The 12462-nt window shown below is 41.1% G+C and overlaps 1 protein-coding gene across 5 annotated transcripts in view; it reads left to right on the top strand.

Moving 5' to 3' along the window:
- The window catches only part of ORC3 (origin recognition complex subunit 3), a 64101-nt gene that overhangs the window by 34916 nt on the left and 16723 nt on the right, over positions 1-12462 (top strand). For all 5 annotated transcript variants that reach the window (XM_061131966.1, XM_061131965.1, XM_061131964.1 and 2 more), the window contains 2 exons: positions 4202-4318; positions 5098-5177. In XM_061131966.1, coding sequence (XP_060987949.1) covers positions 4202-4318; positions 5098-5177 — 197 coding nt within the window. The remainder of the gene's footprint in view (positions 1-4201; positions 4319-5097; positions 5178-12462) is intronic.

The following is a 12462-nucleotide window of genomic DNA, read 5'->3' as shown; positions in this document are numbered from 1 at the left end:
GCTGGGCTGGAAGAAGCACAAGTGGGTATCAGGATTGCCGGGAGAAGTATCAATAACCTCAGATATGCAGATGACACCACCCTTATGGCAGAAAGTGAAGAAGAACTAAAGAGCCTCTTGATGAAAGTGAAAGAGGAGAGTGAAAAAGTTAGCTTAAAGCTCAACATTCAGAAAACTTAAGATCATGGCATCTGATCCCATCACTTCATGGCAAATAGATGAGGAAACAGTGGAAACAGTGGCTGACTTTATTTTTGGGGGCTCCAGAATTACTGCAGATGATGATTGCAGCCATGAAATTAAAAGACGCTTACTCCTTGGAAGGAAAGTTATGACCAACCTAGACAGCATATTAAAAAATAGAGACATTACTTTACCAACAAAGGTCCATCTAGTCAAGGCTATGGTTTTTCCAGTGGTCATGTATGGATGTGAGAGTTGGACTATAAAGAAAGCTGAGCACTGAAGAATTGATGATTTTGAACTGTGGTGTTGGAGAAGACTCTTGAGAGTCCCTTGGACTGCGAGGAGATCCAACCAGTCCATCCTGAAGGAGATCAGTCCTGGGTGTTCATTGGAAGGACTGATGCTGAAGCTGAAACTCCAATACTTTGGCCACCTGATGTGAAGAGTTGACTCATTGGAAAAGACCCTGATGTCAGGAAAGATTGAAGGCGGGAGGACAAGGGGACGACAGAGGATGAGATGGCTGGATGGCATCACTGACTCAATGGACATGGGTTTGGGTCGACTCCGGGAGTTGGTGATGGACAGGGAGGCCTGGCGTGCTGCAGTTCATGGGGTTGCAAAGAGTTGGACACGACTGAGCGACTGAACTGAACTGAACTTATTACACATTGACTGGCAGCTGACAGCTGGCTATCACTGTGATTTTTTAGGTCCATGGTGGTTTTGTTTTTTTAATCTGAGCCAGCATTTACAAATAGAGAAATTTTATATCATGAATTCAGACTTGGTCTTCTTTTGAAAAACTACTAAATCTGGCCCGTATCCAGCAAGACAACAGTGGTCGGTCTTTTTTTCCAGCAGTTGCTCTTACTGAGGAAAGAGACTGCGTGTTGGCCTCCATTCATTCACGTACTACTTCATTCAAGAAATACTTCTTGAATGCCTACTGTGGGCCAAGTATTAATCTAGTACAAGAGTGAACAAAACAAGCAATCCCCCTGCCTTTGTGGAGCTTACCTGCTATCACAGTGAGTCGGTAAAACATCTTTGTGAGTAGTAATTGCTAAGAAGAAAACAGTGAGAGAGAAAGGGAATCCTGGCAGTGTGCCCTGGGAATGAAATGGAGACTTTAAGTAAGAGCCTCATCAGGAAGGTGAGTTTTGAGTAAAGAGGAAGTTACAGAGCATCCCATACAGGAATCCAGAGGAAGGAAATTCTCGGCAGAGCCACAGCGAGTAGAAAGCACGAGAGGCTGGAGCTTGTGTGGGATGTTTGGGAGGAGCAAGGGGGCTGGTTGTGCTGTTTTTCCTGCAGCTCACTGTTTTCCTGTGTCTGTCTCAAAGATCAGTAGAGACCAGGAGGTCTTCATGTTTTCACAACAGAAAAAAACATTTCTTTGGTAAACAATAAATATTTCTAGGCAGTGCATCTCTGTTGAAAAGACCATCCAAACACCATTATGAAATAAAACAATGGCAGCTATGACTAGGGTATGGAAAAGATTCCAGAGGAAAAATTTAATGACTAGCAAACGGGAGAGCTATTTCAGCAGGCTGTGTCCGCATGAGCGTGGTGTGATGCTGCTGTATCGTATTAAGAGGGAGATTTTCTCTTGCATCAGGACCTCTTACAGGCTGAAGTTTATGAAAGCGTGTTCATACAGTGCTTTAGGAATTGTTGCCCTGCACACATAAAGGCATTTGCAGATAGCTGTCTCAGTAAGACAAAGAACTTAGAGGACAGGTTACATGAAAAAGCTAAATTAGTCATTGGTGATGTTTTCTGTTGCAGCTGATAAGCACACAGATATAAATAATAGTGGAATCTTTCTTATACAGAGTTAGGTTCTGAAGCCAGCACATTAAGTCAGAGATTTTGGATGGTCAGAATCACTGTTGAAAATCCCTTCGAGAGGTATAACAGATCTTCTGATTAGTCCCGCGTAGCCAGTTTTATTTTCAGTGTTGGAATCAGAACTTCCATTTCCTCAGATGAAATATCTGCCATGTTATAGGAAGAAAACAAAAGAAGACAAAATGTTTTTTCAAGGCTAGAATTCTAGTCATCACAGGGATGTGATGCACACTGGAAAGTGTGAAGGTACAAAGACTGTCTGGGAGAAAACATGTTTGTATCTTTCTTCTCCCAGTTACTCCAGGGCATCTAATTCCTGGAACGTGGAACATTGCCCATACTGTGTCAAGTATTTCTTTTCTCTCCACATCCAAGTAAATTTAGTGAAGATGTTCATTTCTACTGTATCACCCAGTTGTTTGTCTTTATAGTTAGCCCACAAAGCAAAAGTAAGAGGTGGTACAAGGACAGTCATTATTCAGTAACAGATTCCTTCTTCTCTGGAACAGTGCCCTGTTTACAAGCTTATGTACCCACATATCACGGCAAGCCATTAGTGGCTCCATGCATCTCTATGTTACAGCTTATAGTGAGAATAGAGCTTATGTGTACTCTGACAGTAGCAGTTAAAATACCCTTCGTTAGAAATTACCCCCTAACTCAAATACTGGCAGGAAAAAACTTTGCTACTAAGAGCTTTTCTTTCATTTGCCGTGTGCTTTCAAGTAATGACTCAGGTTGCTGACCAAGGAATTGATTTCTAGGTAAGTTAGAGTTCAGGAAAGTGTATCAGACTTGTTGGATTAGATAGCTTAGATTTGTTTGAGTGTATTAATATCTGGGGGCTTTCCGGGTAGCACAGCAGGTAAAGAATCCTTCTGCAGTGCAGGAAACCCGGGTCGGGAAGATCCCCTGGTGGAGGGCATGGCAACCCACTCCAGTATTGTCTGGAGAACCCCCAGGGACAGAGGAACCTGGCAGGCTACAGTCTGTGGGCTTGGAAAGAGTTGGACACGACTGAGTGACTAAACACAGCACGTTGATATCTGGAGAGTTATTTTCTGCGTGGTTGACCACTGAAATCTTGGGTATCTGCAGGGTATTGCAGGAAAAAAGACAGCTCTGTACTTAAGGTTTTTTATTTGACTTCTTATTGGAGGAAAAAATTTGAAGATGGTACCACAGATCGTAATCGTCTTAAGAAAATGTTACAGAAATAAGTGATAAAAGGATTTGAAGCATGAAAAATGCATGATAGGGTGTAGTATTTTAAAATCCCTTTTAAAACACTTCAGAAAGTTCTAGAAAACTCTCCCAACCATCACCCCTCCAAAGAAAAGCCTTTTGAAACTGATCTGTGAGATTGGTCGTCCCATAGGTTTCTTAAGACTGCCTCCCGAATCACACTTTTTGGATTCTAAATTACAAAGCTGTTGGCTTCAGGGTTCTAATTTTCAGTTTCACCTGCTTAGTCGGTAAAGTGAACAAACCCAGTTGTCGAGATGCCCAGTGAGAAAGCAGAGATGTAGCATGGTCACCTGTGGTGTCGCTACTGCAGTCTCTCCTTCCCTTTCAGCACAGCTTCCGTAGGACCATGGGAGAAGCAACGGGGGCTCCTCTGGGAGTCGCGTGGTTGAGACTCTGCTGCCAGTGCTGGGGGCATGGGCTGACTCCAGGTCAGGGGACTGAGCTCCTGTAATGCTGCGTGGGTGGCTTAAACCATCATGGAACCGCAGTGGCCGTTAGTTACGTTGGCACTGGGGGCTCTGGTGATCTCCTCACCCCCTCATGCCCCTGAAGCTAGGGGATGGTGGCCATCCCTTGCTGTGGTACACTCCAGGTGACGGACGTGGGCAAGCGTCCAGCAGGTGCTCGTTTGCACACTTGTGTTTCTGAGGGGCCAAGTCTTTGTGGCAGTGCTTTAGACAAGAGGAAATTAGTTACAAAATTAATTTAGTTTTGGTATGTGTAAAATATCACCAGACTTGATACTAAATAAAGAGTATCCAACTGTTATCCTAGATTTTGTGTGCATGATGAATTCTCAGACTTAAGGTTAATTTGTAATTCTGAATCTTGTCTTCTCATCAGTTTTCTGGAAATTAGACTTTATTATTCTACTAATTGCTGGCTTACATATTTGTAATGACTTTTTTAGGAGGAAACACAGTCATTACTAGAAAACCTGCATGTTTACCACACGAAGTACTTCCTGGTTTTGAGATGTCTTCATCACTTTACTTCTTCTCTTCCCAAGTACCCATTGGGGCGACAGGTAACCAGAACTTAACTCATTTGGAATCTCTGATGCAGGAATATTACTGGTTTTTCCCTTTGAGTTTAGTAGCATTCAGGCCTCAGAATTTGCAATAGATCCACATCTTGCAGTGTGTGCACAGTCTAAACCCATCCCAGCTGTGCACGTTACTGGTGATTGAAACTGTGTTCTGTTCTGAGGGCCACAACCAGAAACAGCCATGTGAATCCAGGCGGCAGTGCTTTCCCTCCAGGGTGCTTGTGCCAAGTCACCTTAATTTATTTTCTTTAATACTTTGTCACTTACACTGAGAGAGCTGATCCTCCACTTCAGTGAAATGAAAAAAGGAATCTGTTTGAGACCGCCTAATGGTTAACCTTGCATTATACCCAGAACTAAAGGAAAGTAGTACTTTTGCTTCTTGCAGAATTATGCCCTACTGGCCTTTGGGTCGTAACATAAACCTGTGAACCATCTTTAGAGTGGATGCAATGGAAGAATTCTGTATTCCTAAATCTTTGCATCCTTAACTCGGAGGGTTACAGAACAAATATAACATGTAAGAATGACTTATTTTCTGTCATTAAACCTTCTTTTTAGTAATCACATCATCGTTTTAATAATTTTCTTATTGCAGAGTGACCAGTGACATCAGCCATTCCCAATATGATCTCATTTTGCTTTCATGTGAATGAAAAATTTTCTTTGACCCACTCATTTATGATTTTTCCAAACTAGTAATGTGCAAACTTAGTAGATCGTTTTTGGTCCCTCACAAGTGTGCTGTTCACTTCCAGATCAGAGAGCTGTACTGCATGTGTTTAGAAAAGAACATATGGGATTCAGAGGAGTATGCATCAGTCTTGCAGCTGCTGAGGTAGTGTGGTTTTTTTCCTTTTTTATCTACTCTAAGCCTGCCAATAAATAACACCTGCTTCCAGAACTCTGCCTGCCAAGGAGTTTCATAAGTAGCCACATTGTAACTAATATTTGTATATATCTTGAATTTTATGTTTGTAGTTTATATAGTGTTTTTAATGTAGAGACCATCCATTTCTTTGCTAGTTTTACCTTGTTTCTGAACCTTGGATTTTTTAAGTGAAATCAGTGTTTGCTTTCTGAATTGTTGATAGCACACAGGGAGAACCTTGGTATTGATCATTTCAGTCCAGCCAGCTTGCCGTCATGATAGGGAAGGTAGTCACGGCAGGCACGCTCACGTGGCCCCAGTCTGGTTGGGTCGCGGAGCAGCATCACTGAGTGAGGTGCGTCCTGTGAAGGGTGGCTGCCACCGGGCGGTGGTCTCGATGCCTTCGCTAGCCTGAGCTGGCTCTGTCAGCATTAACATTGGCTAAGCCATGAATTTTTTCTAGGATTATATGAATAAATAAGGTATCTTGGTGCTGTTATCAGATATCAAAGATCACTTATTCCTGACAAGTTTATCTTTTAAAGTTATAATTATTTGTTTTCCTTGTCTTTACGACTTATGTGTATGGTGACTTCTTAGTCTTTCATAAAAATAGTGACCACTTGGGTAGTGAGAGAAGGGAATCCAAGTGTGAGTTGTTTTTGCACACAGTCTTATAATTTTCCTCAGTGGATATAAATGTTCATATGAAAATATCGTAAAGAAGTCTAAGAACTGAATATTTACCAAGCCTTGGCTTCCCCTGGGTCCACAAGAAAAGAACAGATGGGCACAGTGGGAGGAAAGTTCACATCGAGAGTACGTTCAGTCCCGAGACTTAATAATGCAAGTGTTAGTGATCCAGCAGGTGCAGCTTAAGATAGGAAACTAATTTTATGCTATCTGGAAAAATAACTCCCCATGGAAACTAGATTGCCACTGAAAAGCTATGTTTTATTTCATTTTCTTTAAATGCCAATAAGAGATTTCCGTATATTTATATACTTCAACTGGAATGTTCCTGAGCTTTCTTTGGTTTTCTGTTCAGGTCGGCACACTTATCTCAAGCACCCAGTTGATTCTTGCTGGGTTTCCTCTTTAACCTCATGATCAGTAATTGCCCTCCTTTTCCAGTTGGGTATTTGCAAATTCATAGATGTATTTGTCAGTGAGGGTCAGGATCCAGAATGCCCGTTCTAAGTGAGGGTAAGGAGCCGCAAACAGTGGTCGCTTGGGATGCACTGTGGGGTAGGGCCAGTCAGAGGCCGTGAGGGCCCGCTCTGTCAGGCACTGCGGGTGCGTTTTCCAGTCGAGTGCCCAGGTGCACCTCTGTGGGAGATGCCGTTAGCCACACTTGATAGCAGGTGAAGCTAAAGCACAGATAGGGTTTAAGTAATTTTCCTGAGATCTTATAGCTGTTGATGGAACTAGGATTCTAATTCAGATCTGACTTTAAAACTTTTATACATTCCACTTTTCTTTGCTCAGGTCTAAAATAGGGATTTGGGGATCTGAGTAAAGCAGAACCAATGAATAGAAAGCAACGTTTCAGTCATATTGCTAATCTGAGGTCAGAAACATGGATATTAAAAACTAAAGATAAATACAGCAGTTACAGCAAGGGCAGGCAAGAATCTGGGACCTACCAGAGAGAAAGAAATCTGCCACCCTTTAAACTGGAATTCTTCTCTTCCCCTTTGTATAGATTAGATGTCAACAAAAAATCAGGGACACTTGTCAGTTTAGTCATTCTAAATAGGAAACATTTGAATTTAGGAAACCAGACATTCTTGTCTCCTGTCTTCAAATAATTGAAGTCATAAGAGAAAATAAGTTAAAAATGATCACTGAATGTTTCTTTGGAAAGAAGAACTGTAGTACTATTAGAAACATAGTCTAGTAACATTTCCAATTTGAACTTTTTGTTTAGAGTTACTTGAATGGCAGTATTTCTCTTAAAAAATCCCTTTTATCTGGAAGCTGACATGTTTAAATAACCATAGGTCTACTTGATGAAATATTTTGTGACCATTAAAAAGTATAAAATTCCTAACATTTGTGTGGAACTGCAAAAGACCCTAAAGAACCAAAACAGTTTTGAGGAAGAACATAGGTGGAGACATTCTTCTTGATTTCAGTGTATATTACAAAGTTGTAGTAATCAAAACAGTGTGATATTGGCGTGAAAACAGACGTAGATGAATGGGGCAGAATAGAGAACCCAGAAATAAACTCATGCCTACATGGGCAGTTAATTTATGACACAGGGGACAAAAATATACAATGGGGCAAGAACAGCCATCAGCAAATGGAATTGGAAAAACTGGACCACTAATGAACTCAAAATGGATTAAAGACAAACACAGAGTTAAAACCATAAGACTAGAAGAAAACATAAGCAATGAGCTCCTTGACATTGGTCTTGGCGATGGTGTTTTGGCTTTGACACCAAAAGCAAAGACACAGGAGTGGGATTGTCTTAAACTAAAAGGCTTCTGCGTAGGGAGCCGTCAGCAAGATGAAAAGGCGCCTGCAGATGGGGGAAGGTGTTTGTGAGGCATACATCTGAGGAGGGTTAGTATCTAAAACATATAGAGAACTCACACAGCTCAATAGAAAAAAATCTGAGTAGAAAACGGGCAGAGGGTATGAGTAGGCATTTTTCTAAAAGGACATACAGATGGCCATCAGGTACATGAAAAAGTGCTAAACATCACTAATCATCAAGGAAATGCAAATCAAAACCACAATTAAGATATCACCCATGAGAATGACTGTTATCAAAAAGACAAGAAATAAGAAGTATTGGTGAGGGTGTGAAGAAAAGGGAACCCTTCTTCCCTGTTGGTCGGAATGTAAATTGTGCAGCCACTATGGAAGACAGAGTGGAGATTCCGCAAAAAAGTTAAAAATAGAGCTGCTTTATGACACAGCATTTCCACCCCTGGGTGTTTATCAGGAGGAGATGAAAGCAATAACTCGAAAGGATACCAGCACCGTGTTTACCACAACATTGCCTATAATAGCCAAGGCATAGAGTCAACCTCAGTGTCCATCGATGGATGAGTGGGTAGCAGATGAGTGCGTGTGTGTGTCTGTGTGTGTGATTCAGAAATAAAAAGAAGGGAATGCTGCCTTAACACCGAGCTTACAGAATCAGAGAGCAAATTGATGGTTGCCAGGGGAAGGGGGTGGTCAGAATTGGTGCAAACTTCCAGTTATAAAGGAACCTTAGGATTGTAATGTACAGCATGGTTACTATTAATAATACTGTATTGTGTACTTGAGAGTTGCTAAGAGAAACTATGTGAGATGACAGATGTTAACCAGATTTATTGTGGTGATCATGTCACAGTATATACATATATTGAATCATGTTGTATACCTGTAATGTTATATGTCAATTATATTTCAATTAAAAGATATTTACAAGGAACTTAAAAGAATGTTGAAAATGTCAACTGTTCATAAGTCGAAAAAGACCTCTAGAATTTTTTTTATCACCGTTATTTTTAAATGTAGATAACAGACATTGATGTGTGGAGAGCATGCATTTATAATTTGTCATAATCTGACATGAGTGCAGTGGTTCTGCATGTCTAACCTTTCCTCTGTCAGTCAACTCTTGGAGCCTGAAGACCACATTCCTATACAGGATATGAGTTGGTTAATTTTCACTCAAGCATGTGTCATTATAAAAGGATATATTTAAGTTAAAACACTGCTTGGGAACAGAAAGTGGTAAAAAAAAAAAAAAAGTTATGCTAACTGAGCAGTGAGCTAGGTGAGTGTGTTTTTCTGGTCAGCTGTGAAAGACGTTAAGAGGAACATTTTAGCTTTCTATTGGAGGGAATTTCTAGACAGCCACCTAAATATCAAACTCTAGACCAAGAATTTTTCAGACTTTTAAAATTTGAAAAATCATGCCTCAGTAGTAAGATTTGAAGGGTTGACATAAATCATGAAGTCCTCCACTTCTGGGCCGCTGACGGCTCAGCTGGATGGAGGCACGCTGCCCTGCCCCAGCAGCACCAGTGGGGCCCGCAGCCGTGGTTCTCAGGCTGGGCCCACCTTCTCAGGAGAATTTGCTGTCCCTCGGCCCCTCTACTATCAACCGAGAATCGCTCATCTCGAGCCACCACGTTGTTTTTCTCCAGTAAGGAAACCAAAGCCGGAAGCAGTGAGGGGCTTTTCTGCAGTTGGCAGAGCTGGAATTTAACTCCAGATCTTCCACGTTCAGTCAGGTTTTCAGCCCTATTCCAGTTATTCGAGTGGTGGCACAAACGGAAATTTATACGGGTTTGTGGCCAGGAGTCCGTGTTGAGAGGGCACCCCAAGTTTTAAGATGAGCCAGCAGAGCAGGCTCCTGTGGACTCAGCCCACACTCCATCCTGAGGACATGTTGGCACAGTGTGCAGACGTCTTTAATGAATGGAGCCACAGTGTCTAGTCTGTGTGTCCCAAGTGGAACCTTATGAGTTTGCTACAGAAACAGATTTTTAAATTCAAGTTCATTGATAGCTGAAGAATTTACTTAAGGCTGAAAGAGATTATTTTAATTTCTGAATAAGGCTTTGAATTAAACAGTAATATATTAGCAGGTCAGCTCAGCTTTCATTGAGTTTAAAAAAAAAATGACTGAAGTAATAATATTGACATTTGATCACTTTAGCTTAGTTCAAAGAGACTAGAGGTTTAGAATCTAAATAATGCATTATTTCCTGACTTTGCAGGTTAACTTTTGATAATATTTGAAGATCTTGTTATGAAAAATGGCAGAACTCCACAGTCTGTGAGGCACTTCCCAAATAATAATAATCTAACTTCTCATGATCAAGATTTATCCATGCAGAAGCTCTCTGAGACTGCAGCACTAAAATATGATTTCTTTATAACAGGCATTGCTAATCCTCAATTTGCGTCGTATCAAGCCCTTCACAGTTTTCTGTGGGCTGCTGCTAAATTCAGACAAATGGCTGAATTGTTGAAGCTCATTTTAAAGCAAAAGATGCTGAGTGGCTTTAGTGTATGTAAGCATCAGCTGAAGCATTAAACATACAAATTTCTGCCCTCCCCCCAAAGATTCTGAACATGACTGCTCGAAACTTGGGTGGAATGGTCAGCAGAAATCAATTTAAGAAGCACTTTACAACATTTGGACAGGTGGTCCAGGGGCCACACTTTGAGAAATGTGCTTCTAAATAATTATGGAGAATAAGAAAGGAATACAAAAAGATTGAGGGAAGAAATGAAGCTGGAAAAGAAGTTGGATGGCTTTTTTAGGCAGTTGGTGTCAAATTGGTTCCAAAACTAGACCAAGGTATTCTGCTGCTCATAGTGAGCTGTGGTTTTTATCTCAACAGATAGAAGAAAGATCTGCATTTGATTTTTAAGTTTTTCTTTATTAAACATTTAGTGCCTACTACCACTTTTCTGCTAGTAGAAGGAATGGGTAGCTTAGAAATAATTAATTAAAAAAAATCAGAAGTAGCTAATTAAACTGTTTGAAAGCTTTCCTTCTTCTGATCTCAGGGTTATACTTTTGTAGTACATCAGTAAAAATATTTACATGTTTTATCTTGCTAAAGTGTTTCTAACCATATGGTAAAATTGACTCATTTTGACATGGTACAAAAAGCGTGAAAGTGTTGGTTGCTCAGTCGTGTCTGACTTTGCCACCCCATGGACTATAACCCGCCAGGCTCCTCTGTGCGTGGGATTCTTCAGGCAAGAATACTGGAGTGGGTTGCCATTCCTTTCTCTAGGGGATCTTCCTGACCCAGGGATCAAACCTGGGTCTGTTGCACTGCAGGCAGATTTTTTACCGTCTGAGCCACAAAGAGCATGGTGCTCCACAAAGGGCCGTGGCTTCAAGGTGCTCCCTCCAGGAGCCAGTTTGAAAATAGAGAAATTCTTCACCTGAGGTCGTGAAATTCTTTTTCACTGCGTGGCCACTGTCTTGTTCACCCATTCAAAAAAATGTTTTGTTTTTTTTTTTTACTATTCGGGATGTGGAGTCACTAGACCTGTTGAAAGTGATGACCCTGGTCCTTACCCATGCTGAATCTTGGCTGAGTAGGGAAGATTAAGGTGGATAAGTAGACAGACAGGTACAATACAGGATAACAAGGCCTGTGTTGGGTAAGGTCTAGTGTGCTAAGGAACTAATAGACTGGACAGTTACCCTCTGTTTCTTGGAGGAAGTGGCCTCTAATATGAAATATCAAGGCTTAGAAGGAATTAGGCAATTTTGGTTTCTCTTTCACTTGTTACGATCACATGTAATTGCTTTGCTGTGTTGTCTGGAAGAAGACAGTCTCTGTGAGTGTGTTTTTGGCAAGCCTTTTAGTTTTGCTTTCTTCTAGTCTTTGTTGAAGTACTTGCAGGTTTGAATCTAGAATATTTGAATATTTTTCAAAGCTGTGCTGGTAGTGTCTGTCTAGAACTTGAGAACTCATTATTCAGAAGATGTTTGCATTAGCCATGGATTGACCAGTTTCTCCTCTAGCCTGTTCTCAATCAGACGTTTATATAATCAGTACTTAACCGGAAATTATTGCCTTTCTGCATGATGAAGCAGAACACTCATTGCTCTTCAGGGTGATTGCTCTTAATGATTGCTAAATGATTCTCTGTCTTAGTTTAGGAAACTTTTTTTTTTTTTAATAACAAGCCATAGAACTTTTAACACATTAAGTACCACAAGCCTTTTTTGACCCATTTACCCAAAAGTGATACAATCACTGAACCAAGTTGGTTCAGGACAGAACAGCCTTCTCAGCGCTGATGAGACCTGTCTCAGACGCACCGTTTCCTCTCTCTTTAAAGTGGCGGTCCCCAGCCTATGTTCCCACCAGAGATCAGTTTTGTGGCAGCCCACTTTTCCACAGATCCAGGGTTGGGTTGAGGGGGTGGTTTCAGGATGATTCAAGCACATTGCATTTATTGTGCCATTTATTTCTCTTAGTATTACACCTCAGATCATCAGACATTAGATCTTGGAGGCTGGGGACCCCTACTTCAAAGTGGTCTGAGTCAAACTTTTAAGTTTTGATGCAGTTTGTCCTTCTTACCTGCAGGTTCCACACCCATGGATTCAAGCAGCCACAGGTTGAAAATATTTTTAAAAACTCTAAAAAGTTCCAAAAAGGCGGGGGGGGGATGCATGTGAGTTTACTGTGCACTGGCAGCTATTTACTTTGTATTCATATTGTATTTGCAGCTATGTGCATAGCATTTATATTGTATTAGA

The sequence above is a fragment of the Dama dama genome, chromosome 28 (genome assembly GCF_033118175.1).
Source record: "Dama dama isolate Ldn47 chromosome 28, ASM3311817v1, whole genome shotgun sequence".
Lineage (NCBI taxonomy): Eukaryota > Metazoa > Chordata > Mammalia > Artiodactyla > Cervidae > Dama > Dama dama.
Note: the sequence above shows the minus strand (reverse complement) of the source record. Positions and strands in the feature narration are given on the sequence as shown.